Source organism: Pieris rapae, chromosome 9 (assembly GCF_905147795.1).
Source record: "Pieris rapae chromosome 9, ilPieRapa1.1, whole genome shotgun sequence".
Lineage (NCBI taxonomy): Eukaryota > Metazoa > Arthropoda > Insecta > Lepidoptera > Pieridae > Pieris > Pieris rapae.
In genome coordinates this window covers 10,848,505-10,870,716 of record NC_059517.1, presented here as the reverse complement: position 1 = coordinate 10,870,716, position 22,212 = coordinate 10,848,505, and the positions used below count along the sequence as shown (strand labels likewise).

The following is a 22,212-nucleotide window of genomic DNA, read 5'->3' as shown; positions in this document are numbered from 1 at the left end:
GATAATGTTCTTTTACATTCAGCTAAGAATCTACTTACTTACAAAGTTCCACGCATCCACCCACCAACTCCCACGCACCCCTGCACACCCACTCTCATTTTTTGATAAAAATTAAATGCCGTATCTATGATCGAGTATCACTTGAGAGCGGCTGGACCGATTGGGTTAATTTTTTTTTATTGTCTTCAGAATTGTCAGAATGTTTATATGTAAGAAAATTTTAAAAAAGTCTGCTAAAACGTTAAAAATTTCGATGATAATCGAAGTATTCCAATTTCTATAGTTACTCATCACGAAATCTCGGGAACTATAGGACTTAGAAATGTGAAACTTGGTAGGAATATTACTTTCGTTATGTAGAGGTCAACTAAACGGATTTTAAGAAATTCATCCCCCAAAGGGGATTGCGGGGGCGTTAACAATGAACAATTCCCGTTTTTAAACTATAACTCCTATAAATTCCAAATTTGGTAGGAATCTTCTGAGATATAGAAATAGTCTATGAACGAATTATACGGTAGCTCACCCACAGGGGGTTGCGGGCGTGGTTTAACAATGATTTTTTTTTATTTTTTAAGCCGTAGCTCCTACAGACTCCAAATTTAGCTAGAGTCGTCTATATGTGTCGTCGTCTAATCTTTTATTTGTCATGCAGAAATCATCTCAAATAGGATTTTACGAAATCTATTTCCAATAGGGATTGCGGGGGTGGGTGTGAGAATGTTAAATTTATGTTTCCAAACTGTAACTTCTACAGACTCCAAATGATTATTCTTTTACTGTTTAAATAGAAAAGGTTAACGTCAATTGTTTTGTTTTTTATTAAATTAAGTAATTTCATTTGTTTTTATATAACCTAATTAATTTTATGATAAAACGTCAGTTCATAAGCGGTTGAGAAGTGAAATAAAAATGTCAGACAGAGAAAGTATTGAAAGTTTATGTTTGTGTGCTGACTATGTGTTTGGTTCTAAAAACTGGTCTCATGAGATAAATCTTATATATAAAATTCTCGTGTTGCGGTGTTTGTGGTTAAACTCCTCCGAAATGGCTTTCCCGATTCTCATGAAATTTTGTGTGCATATTGGGTAGGTCTGAAAATCGGACAACATCTATTTTTCAGCCCCCTAAATGTTAAGGGTAATCCATCCCGAAATTATTTTTTCAATTTTAAATTATACAGCCCCCTAAATGATACAGCATTAGTAAATACATATAACCCTGAATTTTCAACCCTTTACAATCAACCCCCTATTTTAGTTTGATTTCTTTGATTCTTTATTTTTGATATTTAGATAACTAGCAAGAATTGTAATTTAAAATATATTCTCTACATTAATAAATATTAATTTATTATCCTACATAAATCATTCTTTTGAACACTTATAGTAGATAATTATTTTTATTGACCTAAAAAAATGTTTCTTACAAATTTGCCATGTAGGCAAACAACGTTTGGCGGGTCAGCTAGTTTAAAACAATGTCCAACAGCATCGTCAATCGTCCGATAGATTGTAAATTCTATGTTGCCAACACTATCAAGTATCAATTTAGAATGTGTCGAAAATAAATAATAAGTTTTCATAATAAGTCATAAGAAACCGTCCCACTTTGAAGTTCAACAGTTAACATATCTTTGATTTCGGCCACTATACATTTTTTAATAGTTCAGTATATTTAATAATTATTTACGTTGCCCATTATTCGATAAGTAGCACGTTTTATTTCTCTTATTCCGAGTTATAATGTCTAAAACACAAAATATTTTTTATAAGCGTTCCATTATCCATATCGCATTAGAATGTATGTAATGCGGCGGATTTGAAGGGTTGCTTTTTTTTACATAAGGTTTAACCACGCCACTGATACCTATGTAGTATGTAGAAGTCTAATGTTGATGACCAATTACCTACTAGGACCAATTTTAAATAAATAGTTTTAATTATTCTGTTTTTCGATTTTGGAATTTTATGACTTCATATTATTTCAGTGACAGTCACGCTAGGAATTTATAATAGGTATAGTTTGTTGGGTGAAACTTAAAGGTATTATATAAATTGTTTAAACAATGGCCTATTTTAAAGAAATTTTTTCTAGAATAAAGAATGTCTCGATAGATCCCCTTGTATATCTTGTAATTATTGCCCTAATTGTAGCCGTAAAATCTCAAGCTGGCATAGTGATTGTTGAAATTAATGCACTGGTTAATTTGTTCGATAACCATCGAGTACAATATTTAAGTAATAAAATATACTCTTGGGGGTCTAGACTCTAGTCAAGGAAATTTTTACTATGCAAGACATTGACAGTTGCCTATTTTGATTAATTATTATCTGTGATAGATATTTGAAGCTTTTGCAAAACAAAGATGGCTGACGTTTTTGTGTTTAATAGGAGTAAAATTGAACTGTTTTAAGTTTTGCATTAATGTGTAATTAAAACTAATTTATTTTAATAATTTTTGCAACAAGTTTTATTTTTATATTTAAAACAATTAAGATTGAAAATAAAATGTTGGACTAAGTTCTTGAACGTCATAAGGTTCGGTAGGGAGTGAGGAGTCAATTGATGAATGTGCGGTTAGCCTTAGGTCGTGAGTGATGTCTTTTCCACCTCGGCCGCCGATGGTACCATATGGAATTGCCCCAGGGGTAGTCACAATGCAAATGCCTACACATGTAAGTTTATCAGATTTGCCTTACCAATACTAAAAGGCATATAACCTAAAAACAAACTCAACCTATTCCGCAATAATAATTATACAAAATATCCTTAGGACTGTTATAAACCTGCAAGAGTTAATTAAACATTGTTCATATAGCCAATATCATTTTGAATGTATGTCTGTTGTATGATGGTTTTGGTTTGCTGTGGTTGGTTTTCCATTTTTAAAACAAGGTAAGTATACATAATATAATATGATATAATATTGAGAGTAAAAATCTATGATTAATACCTAACTACCAGAAAACAGCTGTTGTTTATCTTAAGCTTGTCCTTTGAAAAAAGACAAGTTTAGGCATTCTTTAGCGGAGTGAATCCACATTGGACAAGCTATTTGGATTTTATTTATATTTGGATTTAGAAATACGCCGCTATTTCTAATCCGCTATCAATTTATAAAACTATCTATGGTACTATCTGGTATCTTCCTTGAGACCTTGATTGATTCAAGTAATTTTGGCTGCTGGAGTTGCATCTAAGTATAAAAAAATATAATTTTGTTTTTGCATTTTTTGGTATCTAAGCTATGTTTTACAATTGAGGGAAGTGCTTTATAGCATAATTAAATAATATTATTACATGTTAACTGTTATATTAATATTTATCGAAATGTAAACTAGATCTTGGTTATGTTACGTCCGCATTTAAGAGCAGCGTGAGCAGTCACAGTTTTTTAGCCGCTATGGCTTGTATAATGCCTGTACTTTGATATGCACGGGGAGAGTGCAAACAGGTCCATTTCTCTAGTGCCCGAGCTGTCCAAAAAACCTTTTATTTATTGCTAGGTAATAGGTTAGATTTATTTTGGTTCTTGAAAGTGGTTGGAAATTTTACCCGTTATCAAACTCTCAAGGTGATGGTGGGGGCGTACGGCAGCGGGACAGTGGCAGGTCGTGGTGCCCTGCTGCCTGCCCCAGCGGCGGGCGCAGCGGGTGCGGCGGGCGCCAAGGCTGGTCGCGGGGTTCGCACGCAAAACGGGCAGAGCGAAGGGCCGCCCGTCACGGTATTCATCGGCAACATATCTTCGCGGGCGCCCGACGCGATGATGCGCGCCTTGTTGAGTGCGTGTGGCGCCGTCTGCAGCTGGAAGCGCGTGAGTACGTTCGGCTTCTGCGAGTTCGCGGGCCCCGCGGCCGCGCTGCGCTGCGTGCGGCTGCTGCACGATCGCCCTCTCGCCGAGCGCGCGCTCCTCGCCCGCGTCGACGGCAAGATGCAGGCGCTCGTCGACACGTACAAGACGGAGCAGCGCTCGCGTCTCGTCGAGGGCGGCGCGGAGGGCGGTGCCGACGAATACCTCGACGCCAAGCAGCGCGGCCTGGACGATGCGGTCGAGAGGAAGATCGCGCAGATCTATCACGACTACCAGGACGAGATTAACAACTACGAGATCCTGCAGAAAGGTGCCACCTCTCGTCGACCGACCTCCGAGCTCGGACTCGCCGCGTGTCCTAACGTTCGAATGTGTCCCACAGAGGAGCAGATCTCGAAGACGGCGCGCGTGCTAGAGGAGGCGGACATCTCGGAAGAGAAACGGGACGTCATCCACCGGGAGATCGGCAAGTTTCGCGAGAGCATGAAGGTGAGTCCCCTCCCGGTCGCACCCGGCCCTTTCGCTTGCACACGCACACACGCGCAAAACATGTATAGGTTTGTGGGGACTGGGCCGTTTGAGGTTTATCATGTCAAAAATTATTGAGAAGTGAATACAGAGAAGTAGGGAATTTCCGGATTCATCACTTGTCACTCAATCAATAATGATTTCTCTTTTGTCGACTAAACGTAGTGACCGAATTATTATTATGTGTATATTAAACGGCTAGAATGCATGTAGGAGGTAGCGCGAATGTGTGCGTGTGCGCCGTCATCGCGTGTCGCCGGACGCCGAGAGTCGCGGTGAGTTGTATCACTCAGATCCTCAGACTTTCACTCGCTCTCACTCACTCTGCCTCTCATCTACTCACACTCTCCGAACCACACTCACACCGCACTCTGAGCGCACGCAACTGTTGTTGAACAATATTTCGGTATTCAGGAAGCGATTTTCGAAAGCCAGAGTGAGGTGTGGCTGACAAAATGCTAAGACACAGTTTGTATGTTGTAAAATCGATACATAAATGTATTAAACGAGGCAAATGATTTGTTTCAATGATTTTTGAGAACTCAATACCGTGTATTGTTTTAAATGTGTCCATTTAGTTTAATTCTAAATCTGCGGACAAATCGTATTTCTCTGGATTTTAATATTTCATACCTACACTCATTATATATATATATATATAAATAGCATGGTCGTGTTACCCAGTTGAACCTACATATATACCCTATGTAAAAACAATTATAATTTTTTACACGCCACACTCAAGGACAGTAACACCAAAATGAGAATGACCGAACGACCGAATTCTTCCGTCGCATGGATTATGAACTAACTGTAAGAAATATTCTATTTATTTCTACTGTTTGCCGAACGACACGGAGCGCTGCCTGGCTTCTCTAGCTAGACATTTCTGGAGGTTTTATGCCCCCGCTTTCCCAAGTATCGGATCGAACCTGTCTGTCCGACGACGGTAGCCGCCGGCCGATCCGTGATCTTCGAAATCGAGTCTCGTTTGCATGGCGACAATTTTCTATTGACGGTCATTCTCCTTTTATGAAGTAATGTAAGATTCGACGTCGGTGGGTCTACGGTGATCTTTTGTCGTGTGACTCGTTATAAGTAAAAATATAGAAGAATCAGCGTAGACCGACCCGTCGTGGGTCGCGGTTTGCATTCGTAAGTTGCGAAGCCGCGGCCGTCGCGGCGGACTCCGTCTCCGTCGCTCGTGGGCCGTTAGACGGAGACGGAACGCGCCGCGGCCCGTCCGCAAGAGCAGCGCGACCAGCGAGGACCCGCCGCCCGCCGCTTCGCCTCGCGCCGCCGCGCGTAAGTTGCATTGCTCCCTTTTCCCGGCCGACCGGCGTCGAACGCGTTCTCTTTTAGTCACACTAATTATAGAGAGATGGATCAGACCTGAGACGATCCAATCGCAAGATCGCCATCCCGAAATCGCCGCTCGCCGCCCGAGTGCGGGGCGCCGGCGCGCGTGCGATCGTGCCGTAAAAGAACTCGAGAGATCGCCGGCTCGATCTTTGGGATTAGTTTAGTAGTTGACAAATCGGCTGTAGAGCGTTGAAATGTCGTACGTAGCGTTAACCGTACCGTTGACACTGTGACAGCGTTGCGTTCATTTGATTGTAGCCGTTGTGGGCCCGTGACGAGCGCCGCCCCGACCGCTTCGCCGCGCGCACGTAAGTCACTTTACCTTACCTTACGTTTCGTCAGCTCACTGGCTCCCCCGGCCAACCCGGCTTCCCTTCCGCGCTCGGTGTGCGGCCTCCGGGCCTCGTCCTCCGGCCGCACACCGACGTGGGAGGAGTGCGGTGTGCGATCGTCGAGTGCGGCTCTCGCGGCGATTGTAAGGTCCGTCTCGCGCAGGAGGAGGCCGACGTCGTGGTGCGGCGAAAGAGGGACAAGGACGACAAACCCGAAAAGGACAAGGAGAGGGACCGCGACAAAGACAGAGACAGAGACCGGGATCGAGAGCGTGACAGGGACAGGGAGCGGGAGCGAGAGCGAGAGCGAGATCGCGAGCGGGACAAAGATAGAGAGAGGGACCGGGACCGCGACAAGGACAGGCGGAAAAGGAGCGTTTCCAGGTATTGCCGAGTATTTCACGCTTAGAATTTTCCCTTTGTACGACGACTTAATCGACGTTTCTTCTCTTATAATTATTTTCACTCTCTTATTGCAGAGGTAAGGAACGGGACCGAGAACGGGAGGAGCGAGAGAGAGAGCGCGAGCGCGAGCGGGAGCGGGAAAGAGAACGAGAAAGGGAGAGAGAAAGGTACTTGTCACCGAATCCGTTTACGGTGTCTCTCATCCTCATTAATTATGCAGGATTTGCTCGAAGTCCAAGTAGCTCACTAAAAGGATTTTATTTTCCAGAGAGGTTCGCGAGCGTGAAAGAGAGCGGGAACAGAGGGAAAGAGAGAGAGAACGCGAGCGAGAAAGAGAACGGTGAGACAATTGTACTAAATTGTTAACGAACGATATAATACGTATAATCGAGATAACTCTTTAAATTTATTACAAACTTATTTTGAATGTGGCTCCTTTCAGAGCGAATAACAGATGGCGATCCGTGAAGTACAATAACTCGTAAATAACATTAATATGTCAAAAACTTATTAATTTAAAATATACATTTTTTAACAATATGAATGTTTCTTTCGGTGCAACGATATGGGGAAATAAATACTAGAGCGAGAGGGCGCGAGATAAAGGCAATGAATGTGTAGGCTTCGATCGTAAACGTCGGGAAACTAATAAAAATTTAATCTTGACGTAGTTTGAGCGATATCGCTGCGCGTGCGCTACGCCCTTCATTTGTGATTTTAACCTAATCAAACGAATCGGTCGGAGTACTAGTGTTTTTTACTTCACGAAGCTTTAATTTTAAACTTTTTAGGAATTAGTTGATTTTCCAAAGTTTCCACAGCGAATAGACGATGTCGCCCGCGGTGGGCTTCATACACCCCTATATCCGCACTCGCCACGAGATTAGGGCGGCTCTGCGAGGGTACGACCCCTTTTCTTCGACGCGTGTCGCGATGTCATCCACTCGCACTATTGGTTCCTTGAAATTTCAGGGAACAACGGGAGCGAGAGCGGGAACGAGAGCGCGAACGGGAGCGCGAGAGATCGCGGGACAGAGATCGCGACAGGGAGAGGGGCCGAGGGGAGGGGGACTCCCGACGGGACAAGGAGCTGGAGGACGAGGCCCGCGACAAGAAGAGGCTGGAGAAGAAGGCGCGCGAGAAGGAAGCCGCCTATCAGGAACGGTGAGCGAACGCCCGACTCCCTCGTCGGAGGCTCGAGCGGCGACGTGACCGGTTCTTTCTGTTTCGCAGGCTCCGGAACTGGGAGGGTCGCGAGCGCCGTAAGGCGAAGGAGTACGAGCGAGACAAAGAGCGGGAGAGGTGCCGAGAGGAGGAGAGGGAGCGAGAGGCCAAGAGACTCAAGCAATTCCTCGAGGACTACGACGACGAGCGAGACGACCACAAGTACTACAAGTGAGTCGACGGATCCGCCGACCTCCTCCCGCGCCTCGCGCAGCCTCTAACCTCTAACCTCCGCAGGGGCAAGGAGCTGCAGCGGCGCCTGGGCGCGCGCGTGCGCGAGGCCGAGAGCGACGGGCGCGAGAGGCAGCGCGAGCAGGAGGAGCTGAGCGCGCTGCGGGCCGAGATCTTCGGCGCCGCGCCGCCCGACGACCCCGTCGCGGGCGCGGCGTTCGAGCGCGCCAAGAGGGCGCACGAGGAGCGCTACCGGCCGCGCCCGCTGCTCGACGTCACGCTGCACCACGAGCTGCAGCAGGAGAGGGAGCGCCAGCGCGCCGTGCGCCGCGAGAGGGCGCGCCTCGAGGCCCGCGAGAGGCTCGCCCGGGAGCGAGACCGCTACCTGCGCGCGCAGGCCTCGCGGCAGCTGCCCACCGAGGCCGAGCCCATCGACTCCGACTCGGAGTGAGTAGCGGCCGAACGCGCGTGACCCTCGACCGCGTCTTCGCGGTCTCGTCTCTGACCGAGCATCGTCCTTTTCAGCGGCGGAGTCGCGTCGGGCGCGTCGGAGAGCGGAGAGCGCGGGGCGGGCGAGGTCGGCGCCGAGACGGCGGACGACGCGGACGCCGGAGAGGCGGGCGAGGGTCGAGAGGGTGAGGGCCGGACGTCGGCGGACGAGGCCAGCGGGTCCTTGACGCCCCCGCGGCCCCCCGCCGCCCACCCCCGCAGACATCGCCATCGCAGGCATCGCCGAGACACGGTCGGCCCCGACTCTATAGATTCCCTCGCGGTCCCGGTACGTTCGTTCGGAACGGAAGAACTCAAAAACTATTGAACGATTTCAAAAGTGCCAATTTCTGAATAATCTGAATCTGAATCGTAATAAAATGATTTCTAATAACGAAACGCTCGGTTACAGCAAAACGGAGGCAGCACCCCTCCCTCCCCCGAGCCGGCTCCCTCGCATCGACACCACGCACACGTGAGTACTGGGCCTCTTTGACGCGAAGCCGTCTCTTCTATTCTTTCTTTGTCATAATCGCGCGAATGCCTCGTCAGGGCGGCGGCGGCGGCGTCTCCGTGGGCGGCTCGCCCATCTCCATCAGTTTCAAGGGCAAATCGCCGGGCCTCACGCCCGCCGCGCTCACGCCCGCGGCCGACATGGGGCGAGTTCACGCGGCCTTCGCCGACGAGGACGAGCCCTCGTCGGACGCGCCTCGCCACCACCCCCACCGCAGGCACTCGTCCGGCAAGGACAAGCGCGACCGAGAGAAGCGCAAGCGAGAGAACAGCGAGAGCGAGAAGGCCGACGGGGGCGACAGGGGCGAGGAGGGCAAGAGCGCCGAGGAGAAGAGGGCGCAGGTGAAGAGCCTCATCGACAAGATCCCCACGCAGAAGGAGGCGCTGTTCCGGTACGAGCTCGACACGGAGCAGATCGACGCCGCGCTCATGGACAAGAAGATCCGGCCCTGGATCAACAAGAAGATCATCGAGTACATCGGCGAGCCGGAGCCGACGCTCGTCGACTTCATCTGCAGCAAAGTGCTGGCCGGCTCCGCGCCCCACACCATCCTCGACGACGTGCAGATGGTGCTGGACGAGGAGGCCGAGGTCTTCGTCGTCAAGATGTGGCGCCTGCTCATCTACGAGCTCGAGGCCAAGAAGGCCGGCCTGCACAAGGCCGCGTAGACGCCCCGAAATGTCAAATAAACATTATTACTTTATCGATCGCCTCGTTTCTGTCTTATCTTCCCCAGTGTGCGGTTCCCCGTTAGCCAAATCGAATCAATTATTACCGAATCAATTGAAACCGATTAACGATTATTCCTCAGCGATGTCTCTCTCGGCGATGCCACCGATACTGCTGTCGGTTCTCTTCGTTCTGACGGTGAGTTTATCGAACACCGCATAATAAAGATATATTCGTGAAATTACGCATGAGTTTTGACACTTAGTGTCCTCGTAGAACGCCGGCTTTTTATTCCGCGTCCCGTCGCGCCTAGCGGCAGAGCGGCCGCAGCGCCGGTGGGCGAGCAATAGGCCGCTGCAGGCCAAAGGAAATCCAGGACCAGCTCTCGATTGGCTCGTCGTGAACGGAAACCTTTCTGACTCGTAACTATGTCTTATTTCACGTTACACTAAAATGTACATCCATTGATAACGTTGATAGCAACATTTTCTACGAGCGTGGCTAACGTTAGCAAGTTATTTCGTTAACTTTTCTTATTATTTAAACAGATCTGTTTGTTTTTAATTTTCAGATTAAAATTTTATGTGAATACAAACGAGTAAGTTTTCGATATATTCAATTACTGAAGTAACAAAGAAACCGGTTCATACTTAGAAATTACGCATAATGATGATAATGAGAAAACGTTGCGTAGGTACATATTTAACATAAATGTATTATAAATAGGTATACATATATATAACTCTTTTTTATAAAGTATTTTTTCACAATTTCAGCGGCCCGCTAATTATCATTTAGATAAAGTGATCTCATCGATTCAACATTTGTGTTCACATTAATGAAGTTGATTTCTGATTATCGTCTTTTATTTACATATTAACGCAGTCCCAGAATACTCGGCTGAAAAGAAATGAAATGATTAGTTGTAATGCAATAAAATGGAAAAACTACATTCGGTAGCATCTATGTTTTGTTGAGAATTACTTCGTGACTTGTCGGATGTCACTCGCAGCCGAGAACGGACTTCTTGCAGCAGTTGCAGCATTTGGGCAGCAGCAGGTGGGGGCGGCGCGTGACATTGTAAGGTCGGTGTACGCTGTCGGTGTGGGCGGGAAGGTACACGCGCCCCTTGCTGTCGTACTTGGGCCCTTCCGGCATCAAGACGTGTCGGTGACATAGTCGACCCTGGTGGATACAACGCGTAGTTATACAAACTGAACTGAACTCTAATTACTTAATTATCCCACTTAGGCTTTGTTTTGCAATAGTATAATATTATGATACAAACGACAAACCCGTATTCTCCAGTAGTGCACGCGGCCGCCGACCGCGGGCAGCATGTCTAGCCGATCAGGGTCCAAGGGCTCGGTGGTGCCACCGCTCTCGTCCCCGTCTAGCCATCCTCTCTTCTGCACGGGTTTCCTATTAATTTTCATTGTGATCCCTTTCATAGTTGCTGTCGGCCCTCCCCTCGTGAAGAATCCCGAAACCTGTGTTCTCGCAGCTATTTTACTGCTTAGAAACTCTTTAAACAATTCCTTATTTTTCTCAAAAAATTTTTGAAATTTTTCTATTTTATTCGGATTAGATTTTAAAATGACTCGCTTTTGTGTTGTGATTTTGAGCTGGCTTTGTATGGACAATCTATTTAAGTTTTTTTGACCTCCGATTAACGGTGTTATTTTCCAGTTTCCCAATTTACTTTTTCGATAATTATTCGTAAAATTGTGTCCAATAACGTTTTGTTCTACTTCATACATGAGATTCTCATCGAACACTTCACTTTTACTCTCTTTATTGGCTCTTCTCAATCCCTTCACTTTATTTCTTTCAATATAAGAAGGAAACTTCGTAGTTATAGCAGAATCCGTCGCAGTTTCCAATTTGGTAGCCGGAGCGTCGGTGTAATCATCATTATCTCTACGAAGATTCAATTTGACGACATCCACCAAATCCCTGTTACCTGTTTAAAGTTAAACAGGCATCCCTCAATTATATGAAACAAAATTCCAATAAAATATCAGTATTTATTCTAAAGGTCTATAGAACAGGGTATAGGGGGTAAACAGGCATGAGGCCCAAAAATCCCTCAAAAACCAGAAAGTCACGACGAAAGTAAGTCAGTTGGTGGCCCACTAGATAGCCCAGGAGAATTGAGGCAGTGTACCAGAACTTCGGGACGGTGCCGGAAAAGGCGCAACGGTCTGCTTACCTATGTACTAGGAGAAAAGACCTTTGCGTTAGCGTATAGCGGCGTATCCGGCATTCTGTCTGAAAAGTATTTTATTTATATCGTGGAGACAAACCTGCGTCTTGGTTTTCGGGGACGAATGCGGCCTGGCGGCGGCCGAGGGCCACGCTCAACAGTAATAAAGTGTCGATCGGCTTCATGTTTCTGTCAGAATTTACAGAAACATTTAATAACGGAAAATGTTTAAATCAAAAGTGTATTTTATGAGTTTGTATTAGCCTTGACGTAGTGCGTTGCAGTGTCGCAATATTCACTAAACAATAAACGCCCGACCCCCGCTTGTTTCGCTGCATAATATATTTATTGGTGAATTTATCAGCTCCCAGCATTCACGACATACTTATTTCATTCCTTTTATTTTCACTACAAATTTGCGAGTTTATTTGGTGATTTGGTTCAATACAATAATTCTGTGTTTTCAGAGTATTATACTTTGAAATACATTCGTGCCTAGACTCACTTAATGCTTTCAATCAAATATTTAAACGAGAGCCACATCTAGAAATGAATCAATTGCAATGATTTATCAATTGCAAGTATAGTAAAAATATTAAAATGATAAAATAATAGATATGTAGTTAACATTATAAAAATAAAATATGCACTTTTTGTAGCAAAAGGCCCATAACAGGATTTCAGCGCATTTGCGTCACTTATCTTCCTCATTAAATAGGCCAGTAGGATATTTAATAAATAAATTTTCTTTGATACATGAAGACTTAGATACTATTAAGCTCTTCATTCCTCGGAGCTTCTGTTTTGCGGAAGTGAGGCGAAGAGTCATTCAGGTGGGGAAGTAGGTCATCCTCGTCACTGACGAGTTCTCCGAAGTCGTGCATGTATTGCCTGCGTGAGCGTGGCAGCCGGAATTCTGGAAACGGTCCACCTCCGAGGTTGATGATGGCCACGCCATCCTTACTCTCCTCTTGGATTAGCCGCTCTCCGCCACTTCGCCGCGACTTGTGTTTAAGCTAGCAAAATGTTTAACAAAATCCTTAAGAGGGACTGTCATTGCTTTGGTAATGACGACTTTCATTGAGGAAGTCGCCACTTTTATTAAAGCCGAGGTGAAAATCTGTTACTCGGAAATTTATGAATTTAGGCTGTTTAAAACGAGCCTGAGATGAGATTCGTTTTCTAAGTGACATTTCACGTCATAAATTATTTCATATACAATATAAAATTATTTCTAGAGCATGGATAATCTTTTGGTCACAATTGAGTTGGAAAAAAGAACTTTTAGCCTTTTAAGTATATAATATTAAATGCATTCAGATACCAAATCTAAATTATACCTTCAAAACCTTGTATTTGACGGCTGGTTCTTGAGGCAGCAGATGTCGGTCGTCAACGTAGTATAACAGATCATTCTGAGACACATGCGGCTCACCCTGTCTTGTGCTCATTGTATCTTTCAAGTACAATGTCTTTGTCTAGAAACAATAATTCCTAATAATATTACTAGATACTAAAAAAATGATAAAAATGCTGAACTACATAATGAGAATAAGAATACAGGAATGTCGAGGAATGCAAAAAAATGCACAAACAAAATCAGTCCTCCGTACCAAATGTTATACTTGCATTTTGTATGTTAAATATGGGGGTATGTTTAAGAGCGGTAGCGGTTGTACTAGCACTCTCACGTGATTCCGCTCGCCGGTGTATCTCCATGCTCCCGGCCGACGAGTAGTCGTAGTTGTTCTCGGTCAATTTCTTTCTCAGTGTGACGATTAGAACTTTAGAATTTTCATCTGAAAACTTGTCTAAAACAAACGATGAAAAGGAAGTAGTATCAAATTGTATACCAGACTCACTGTTGACTTGCTTCATTACCTTCACACGTAGAACTAATGAGCATATAGGATAATAGCATAAAAAAGAGCATCTTGTCATCTCGCTGAACTCACACCAACAGATAAATCCAACTTTTTCTGGCACACATTAGCAGCTGCTCCCGGTGACGCGGGGAAGAAAGAGGGGGGACGGGGTCTATGAAAAATCACGTTTTAATTACGTCTCCAGAGGGTGCTGAAGGTCGGCGCTGCTTGTCTTGTCATTTAGTGTGGAGTCGTACTAATCAGCGCCGTTCCCCTGAGAGTTACTTATAGATGAAATCGGGTTGTAACATAATTTTTATTTAAATAATTCTCTATGAAAATAACGAAGCCGTATAAAACGCGTAGTTGTGAAATTGAATTTGGGTGTAGAATTATATACTCGGCAATAAAATACGAAATACAATTATTCCTTGACAACAGTTATAGATATACAAATGCTGTATGGTATATCTTGATATGCGCTTTTCTCAGTCTGCCAATGGAGGTACAAATAGTGAATTTGTACTCATCAACAACTTTTCTTTTGCCGCTTAACTACTTTGTCCTTAATAATGTAGGTGATTAAATTAGTTGTCGTAAATCATTTTCGTTATTCATGTGGATACCTACGTTAGAATATTCTGAGAAGTTTGTCATCGTTGTCGTCAGAAGTCAAAAGTCAAAGTCAAAAATCATTTATTCATATATATCATTTATTTATAGGTAATAATGAACACTTATGAACATCAAAAAAAAGAAATATATACTTTAAATGAATCTAATTTTACATTTACTGCCAGTTCTCAAATCAAGGGCGTAGAACGGAAGAGAAGAACTGGCAATAAACTCTCCGACACTCTTTTTAATCGCGAAGATTTTTTTACACAATGTTTGTAAGGAGCTGCAACCATTACACCATGTTCCATAATATGACATATTGAGTAATAAAGAATAATAAATTACATAATTACAACCAAAACCGTTAAATGTATTAAAAACCAGATTATTGATAACTTAACTTTCTGTTTTAATAAATTACTCAGGGAACGCATTTTCCCTGATAACTTAAAGATAGCCAAGGTCAGTCCAATATACAAATCTGGGTCTAGAGATGATCCGGGTAACTACAGACCCATCTCGGTATTGCCAGTAATGTCCAAAATATTAGAAAGAGTTCTATACACGCGCCTATTAGGCCACCTAAATAATATAAACTTTTTATACGAACATCAGTATGGATTTAGATCAAAATCTAATACTTTATCAGCTACAATTAATCTCATTACAAAAATTTAAACTAATTTAGACCAAAAGAAAATTGTTCTTGTAGTATTCATTGATATAATGAAAGCTTTCGACACAGTTTCCCACTCGCTTCTCGTAGAAAAGTTAGAAGCAATAGGAATAACCGGCAATGCCTTAAAGATGTTCAAATCATATTTAAACAATAGATTCCAAGTAGTTAAAATTAATGATTTTCAAAGTAAACTTTTACCTATCACTTGTGGAGTACCCCAGGGATGAATTTTGGGCCTATTATTGTTTTTAATTTACTTGAATGACATTCAATACCTTAACTTGCATGGATGGATAACCTTGTATGCGGATGATACCTGTCTTCTTTACGCTGGTTCCTCTGTGCATGAAATAATTTCTCAAGTGCAAAAAGACCTTGACCATCTATATTTGTGGTTTCAGTCGAACGAGTGTTGTTAACTATTAACATTGCTAAAACTTCGTTCTTAATTTTTAAACCTAAAAACTTTAAAATTCCACCACATCTGCCTTTAACAATAAATAATGTACCTCTAATAGAAAAGAAAAGCGAAAAATATCTTGGATTATATATTGACAATAACTTAACATGGACAACGCACATAAATCATTTAATAACTAAATTATCTTCTCTAAGAGGTTCCCTTAGACATATAGTTCGGAGCCTTCCTCGTAAAGTCCGTCTTCTTATTTATAATACTTTGGCTAAATCACACCTTCTTTACCTGGTTGAAATTTGGGGAGCTACGACTAAAACTGAGATATCAAATCTTCAAATTGCTCAAAATAAAGTAATTAAATTGCTTTTTCATTACCCATACTTAACTTCCACACACAAAATCTACACAGAAACAAAACTGATGAATATAAAACAATTATTTCTATACAATACCAGCTTATTAATCTATAAAAATTTAAATGACTACATACACACTAACATTACATTCACTAAGATAAATCAAATTCAAAAGCGCAGTTCACGACGCCCTCATAATTTAATTCTAAGTATAGAACCAATTACGGCAAAAAAACATTGAGCGTTGGGGGAGTACTGCGGTATAATAGACTCCCAAAAAATGTAAAAAGTGCAGGCAGCCTAGCAATATTTAAATTAAGATTAAAAGACCAAGTTTCTTATTTTTCAAATTGTAACGTTAGCATATCTTTCGTTCACATGTAAGTGACTAATGTCTATTATGAGAATAATTGTCTTTAAACCTAAATTAAATTAACAAAGATTTGTCCTCTATCAGCAGGAGGCATTGTGAAATAGGAGCACGTACCTACTTACATACTCGTGAGAACAACTCGCAAATACGTAGAATAAACAACTAATATCACCGCATACACGAATTCAAGTGCGACCAGTCAGCACGAGTAGCACCTGTTCACGAGGATGACGCATGGCCATGACAAGACACGGTAATATAATATCCTGACAAGGACAGTTGTTAAACGTTTTCGTCAAGATTCAAGAATAATATGTTCTGAAAAGAACAGTTTGTTTGCGTTATCGTATCGGCTGTATAGGCTGGAAGGATATCGAAGTGTTCTAAGAAGAACACGTTCGAACGCTTCGACCGCTACGCTACGCGCAGAAAAAGGTCAAATTTTTGTAGCGCCACGTTTTTCTAGAATCCCGAGCCAGGTAGCGACAAATCCCGCTCGTACACACCCTGTGCGTATTGGCAGAACGTTATTACACAGCATGTTATCCCTAGTATTAAGCATAGGCTAATTTTTCTGTATGAATGTACATAGTTTTGAAAATAAAAACACATTCCATCTTCACCTCTTCTCTACAATCAATAATTAGGGAGTTTTATTTTAACGCAACTTAATAACCGCAGTGAAACATCCCTAATACAACATTTATGTAATTATGCAGATTGTTCGCATGTATGGTGTAACACAAATGAGCCAACAATAACATCCGTAAGCACTAAATTAAAAGGTTTTTTATAAAAGTCTTTGATTACTCAGCAATGTTGTCTCAAAGAGGCGGTAGACAATGCGGTGGCACTCTCATTACATCCTTCGCGGAGACCTCACTGGAGTGAGCTGCCCGATTGTGTGATAATCTATTGTTATTGAGAAATCCGAGACGTCTGACTTATTCGTTGACTTTGACTTCTATACCTAAAACTGTGAAGGCTCAATTACATGAATTACAATGAATAATTGATTTGATTATTCTTCATGTGTTAAATCATCATTGAATTTAACTGAATAATATTGAATGATTAGTAAAATTTAAAGTAGGATTAGTAGGACGCAAATTCCTAAAGTAGGATGCCATGATAAAGTAGAATAGCATAGGCCGATAGCTATTTTGTCATGTTCGGCGAAATTATTGGAAGCGGCACTTCAAAAATGCATATTTAATCAAGTGAGTTCCCAACTATCAGAAGCGCAAGCGGGCTATGAGGAGTACCACTAGCAACCTCTTGAATTACATGGCTAATATTAGCCCAGCCGTGGACAGTGGAAAACAGGTAGACGCTGCCTATTTTGATATCAAAAAAGCGTTTGACCTGGTCGATAATGACGTGCTTTTGCAGAAGTTTGCACATATAGGATTCACTCCACACTTATTAAACTTTATGGCCAGTTTTATGGAAGATCGAACGCAATACGTGGTATACGCTGGGAGTAGGTCAGAGGCCTACTTTACGAGATCAGGCGTGACACAAGGCAGCAATTTGGGACCGTTGTAATTTCTGATAATGCTGAATGACCTACCGAAAGTTGTCAAGAATGCAAAGTGCTTGCTCTTCGCTGATGATCTCAAACTGTACATGCCTATAGAGAGTATAGATTCTGCATTCGGCTGCAGGAAGACATTGATCGAGTGGTTAATTGGAGCATGAGAAATAGATTGGAGTTTAATTTGGCGAAATGCAAAGTGATATCTTTTTCAAGGGCACGGTTAATCACTCGGTACAATTATACCATTAGTGGGCTAACGTTGGCTCAAGTCTCAGAGGTCAAGGATTTGGGAGTTTCTTTTGATACGAATCTTGGTTTCGCGCGACATGTAGAGATGGTATACAAAAAGGCCTACAGAAATCTGGGGTTCATATTAAGAACAGCTTGTGGCTTTGAGAACATCGGTGCGATCAAAATCTTATACAACGCGCTAGTGAGAAGTCACTTGGAGGCAACGCAATGGTGTGGGCTCCATATGAGGCTAAATACAGTCTCATGTAAGAGCGAGTACAAAATAAATTCACGCGCTACCTCTACAAGAGACTGTATGGAGTGTATCCCTTGTATCCGCTTATGTACCCGACCCTGTTTGTTCTGGGTATGGTGGGGTACGACAAGCTACGCCTCAGAAGAGATCTAGCTGTGACAGTTTATATATTTAAAATACTTACGGGTCGGGTGCATAATCCGGATATAATGGAGAGACTGGGTCTACGGGTACCAAGTAGAAACCTGAGGCTTACGTCTAAGCTTTTGGATGTACCGCGCGCACATTCCAACTTGGTTAGCAAAGCGCCACAAATTTCCATTGAGGTGGACCTATTTGTTTGTACGCTGGCTGAGTTCACAAGAGTTGCTTGCTATATTGTTAGTTATAAGATTTAGGAATTTCAGTTTAATTTTTTAATGTTTGTATGTATGTTAGTTGGTGTGGGTAATATAATGGAATTCTATCGCATTAGTTGTAACTGTTAAGATAGGAAAATTTACTGGAAATAAACAATTAAATAAATAAATAAATAAATAATCCACTGGCAATGCCAATGGCTCAAACCTCTCAAATTTACTGAAGCCTGTATGTATACTCGACCGGCATAATAATGAAGGGGCTTTAAACCGAATATGGAGTAAATTAGATCCTTATCGCAATGGCTGAACTAGCGAAACAGTGTTCCAAGTGAAAATTTAGTCCAAAAAAGCTAGTTGTGAGCGTTTGGTGGAGTAGTGCCAGGGTCGTTCACTATAACTTTCTGTAGGCTGCTTCACGACAACGCTACCAAATTAGAAGAACTTCAATTGGAATGTTTGAGACATCCACCGTACTCCTCGGACCTTGCTCCAACAGATTACCATTTTTTGTAAAAATGGTAAAACCATTTTGTTTTTGGTAAATTTGGTTGATTTATTACCATTTTTACAAAAAAATGGTAAAAAAATCAACTCTGATGGGGCAGTCGAAACCGCACACTTAAAATATTTATTGATGTTATGTCTGAATGTTTTTTTAGTAGGTAAATCAATGATGGCAAAAGTGCATAAATAGCAATGGTACATACATGCTCTCTACAAATATACCTATAAAATAAATAAATAAAAATGTTCTTTATGTGACTCATAATATGATATTGTAATGTAACAGGTTACAATATTCAGTGTGGTTAACCTTATACATAATTAAACACGTTTCTGGATACTCCATATTTAATGGTTATTTCTTAATTTTGTTATACCCTATTAGCACAGGTATTATGGAGGAAGGAAGGTGCCGCTTTTCCTCCGTCGCTCTTCCTCTAAAGAGACTATCCTCGACCAGTATAACTAAGGACTGGTCCGCAGGCCCCAGTAGGTACCTAAGGTAACGCGATTGATGGTCGTATTATTTGTGGTCACAGATTATAGTTTTCGCTAAAGTCTGTTCGGTTCGATACGTTTTATGTACAGTAGAGCTTAATTCTTCACTAAAAGAGAGCATTATTAATTCATATACCCGTGGGCTCGCGAGTGTACCTACTCTACTACCTTTCCATTTTAGTATTATTTCTGCGAGCATGTAATTTCCATAATACAACATACGTCTGTTTTTTCACTCGGAGTTGATTTGATTTGATTAAAAACATCGTCTCGCGTTATGAATATTACAATTTGAACTAGATCCACGCCTGAATATATACAATATATTATATGTATATAAGTATCAGAGCAACTTTTTTATTATGTTACGGATACACATTTGAACGTCAACACGCGCAGACTGATATATTATGATTTATCATCATCAAGAATGACTTTAGAAGCTCTTGTGGATCTATTCTAGTTTTCTTATATAAAACAAACAATGCTTTCTGCTGGTGTGGCTTCCGGTGTTCATGAATAAGTAAGTTATGGACATGCAATAAAATGAATAATTGTTACGTAATAAACTTAGAGCGTTTCTTTAACAGAATGTTTGCAGTGTAAACGCCAACTTCAGTTTTTAAAACATTGACGGACCTAAGTCAGAATAAACAAGAGATTACCGCCTAAGCGGTAACGGGTAACAACCAGAAATGAAAGCGCGACCCTCGCGGCACTCGTTGCACACAGTTACTAACCAACGCCTATGCACAGTGGACGAAATAATTATTTAATACATATTTTAGTGGGAGTGCCATGCTGTTGCTTTCGGGCTTCAGCCATATGGGCAGGCACTACCAGGGCAGTACCATTGTCTCACAGAAAACCGGCGTGAAGTAAATAATATAAGCCTATGAATAAATATATATATGTGATGAATTTTAGCTGTTACGCGCTATACAAAAACTTGTTTCCAAAAAGTGCTTAGATATGTTTGAGAAGAGTATCCAAAATAATTTGAGTAAGGATCCCAAGGCGTAGTGGTCATATCTGAGAAATAAACACCAATGCAGACCAGGCTACCCTAACTCAATGATTCTCGGAGATGAAGTCTACTACACAGAAGCAGAAGCTTGCGAAGGGTTCAACAAGTTTTTAAAAAGCGTTTTTCAACTCACAGATGTTATTTACAATCTGCAACACCTATCTGAACCCGATGACACATACAACAAAGTAATACTGACCGAGGATGAAGTCTGTAGAGAGTTGAAATCTTTAAATATTAATAGTGGTTCAGGTAGTGATGGAATGCCTTCAATTTTTCTACAAAAATGCTATAGACAACTCTCAAAACCTTTGACAATATATTTAATCAGTTGCTTAATATATTCTGTAGTTTCCCATTTGGATGGAAAAAAGCCACATTGTTCCGATCCACAAAAAAAGGATCTGGAAATATTATAGACCAATAATTTCCATTCTAAATTCATTTGGCAAATTATTTGAAAAATTAGTTATTAAAACGTTAAGTCCTCTTATCCTAAGACAACTACCACAGCAGCCGCATGGTTTTACCAGAAATCGTTCAGCCATCAGCAACGTGACTGTTTTTACCGAGTATATATTAAAGGGAATGGACAAAGGAGAATAAATTGATGCTATATATACTGGGTCAGTTGTTGTTCAACGCTTTCTATATGATATAAAAAGGTGTTTAAAGTATTCACAATATCTCATGTTTGCAGATGACAAAAAAATATTTCTATGAATTAAGTCTATAGGTAACTGTTTTCAACCTAGACCGAGTAATGCAAGACACAAAAAATGAGCGATTTTGATAAAAGTTTTCATTCTCCATATTCATGTAACTAAAAATATTTTAGTAATTTTTTAGAAATTACATACAAAAATTTGTAAATATCAGTTGCATTGCTACACACGAAAATAATTTAAATTTAACCATAAAGTAAATCTGTTGTGTTTTGTTTAAGAAAACTAATCGAATCTCTCGAATCGAAACTCTATAATATACTGTAGTAGTTTATTAATTACGTAATAAAATGATTTTTAATTATATGTCTCCGCACACTATGATTCCGGGAACAATATACCGTTGTAATTACAGGTTTTTGCACTAATTTCTTATATTATTCTGAAATTTACGTCCACTCACAGTAAATAATATTCTTCCAAGTATTTTACAATTCAGCTTTGTAATCACTTACAGATATTTTACCACAGGATTTATATAATAATATTAACAGCAATACAATATTTTTAAATAGGTATTGTATAGTCGCAAAATAACTGTATTTCGCGTTAATACCAAATTATTGATGTGATACATCTATAGCCACACGTAAAACCGATTTCTGGCGTGGCGACGCATGCCGTGGCGCCACACTGTATGATATACAGTCTAAATGCAGTAGTAAATTTCACATTAAAAATATTTAAGGAATATAATGTTTATTCAACAAATAGTCATCGTTATCTGGAAAAAAATCGTAATATTTTATTTTATCATTATAACATATTTATTTCCTATCACAGTCTGTTCTTTTCTGCATATTACTTTTAAAAAAATAATATCGATGTTTCACATCTGCCAGGCGTCCCGTGACGGCTCACAATTTTATTATCCTAAAATTATTTTTACTATGTTTGTTGTTTGTTAAAACAATACCACTTTGTGTAAAACCACAGCAAAAATTATAAGGCGCAACAATAAATTATATAATTTAATATACCTAAATAATGCAGCGACGCAATGATTCATGCTATTATTACAAATATATATAGTTAGAGGTTATGTT

General features: G+C 41.4%; 2 protein-coding genes and 1 long non-coding RNA gene across 6 annotated transcripts; 1 reads left to right on the top strand and 2 right to left on the bottom strand.

Moving 5' to 3' along the window:
* Positions 1-2,348: 2,348 nt before the first annotated feature.
* LOC111003962 (RNA-binding protein 25) lies at positions 2,349-9,546 on the top strand. Of its 3 annotated transcripts, none has more exons than XM_022274751.2 (12): positions 2,349-2,678; positions 3,578-4,124; positions 4,197-4,303; positions 6,200-6,420; positions 6,516-6,608; positions 6,710-6,781; positions 7,414-7,605; positions 7,675-7,836; positions 7,903-8,283; positions 8,362-8,614; positions 8,738-8,800; positions 8,878-9,546. In XM_022274751.2, exons 1-12 carry the CDS (start codon positions 2,601-2,603, stop codon positions 9,505-9,507), a joined length of 2,799 nt encoding a protein of 932 aa, XP_022130443.2. In that variant the 5' UTR covers positions 2,349-2,600; the 3' UTR covers positions 9,508-9,546. The 3 variants fall into 3 exon arrangements, with proteins under 3 accessions (XP_022130443.2, XP_045485345.1, XP_045485344.1); XM_045629389.1 differs by having other exon boundaries at positions 6,047-6,420; positions 8,362-8,578; XM_045629388.1 differs by having other exon boundaries at positions 6,047-6,420.
* A 565-nt stretch (positions 9,547-10,111) lies between these two features.
* On the bottom strand, positions 10,112-12,186 carry LOC111003966. Of its 2 annotated transcripts, XM_045629390.1 has the most exons (4): positions 11,815-12,186; positions 10,804-11,471; positions 10,493-10,693; positions 10,112-10,408 (listed from the first exon to the last, which is right to left on the bottom strand). In XM_045629390.1, exons 1-3 carry the CDS (start codon positions 11,897-11,899, stop codon positions 10,511-10,513), a joined length of 936 nt encoding a protein of 311 aa, XP_045485346.1. In that variant the 5' UTR covers positions 11,900-12,186; the 3' UTR covers positions 10,112-10,408; positions 10,493-10,510. The 2 variants fall into 2 exon arrangements, with proteins under 2 accessions (XP_045485346.1, XP_022130452.2); XM_022274760.2 differs by lacking the exon at positions 10,112-10,408 and having other exon boundaries at positions 10,415-10,693; positions 11,815-12,184.
* A 238-nt stretch (positions 12,187-12,424) lies between these two features.
* LOC123689450 lies at positions 12,425-13,185 on the bottom strand. Its single transcript, XR_006750433.1, has 2 exons — positions 13,055-13,185; positions 12,425-12,730 (listed from the first exon to the last, which is right to left on the bottom strand). It is a non-coding gene; the product is annotated as an uncharacterized LOC123689450 (long non-coding RNA).
* Positions 13,186-22,212: the final 9,027 nt, after the last annotated feature.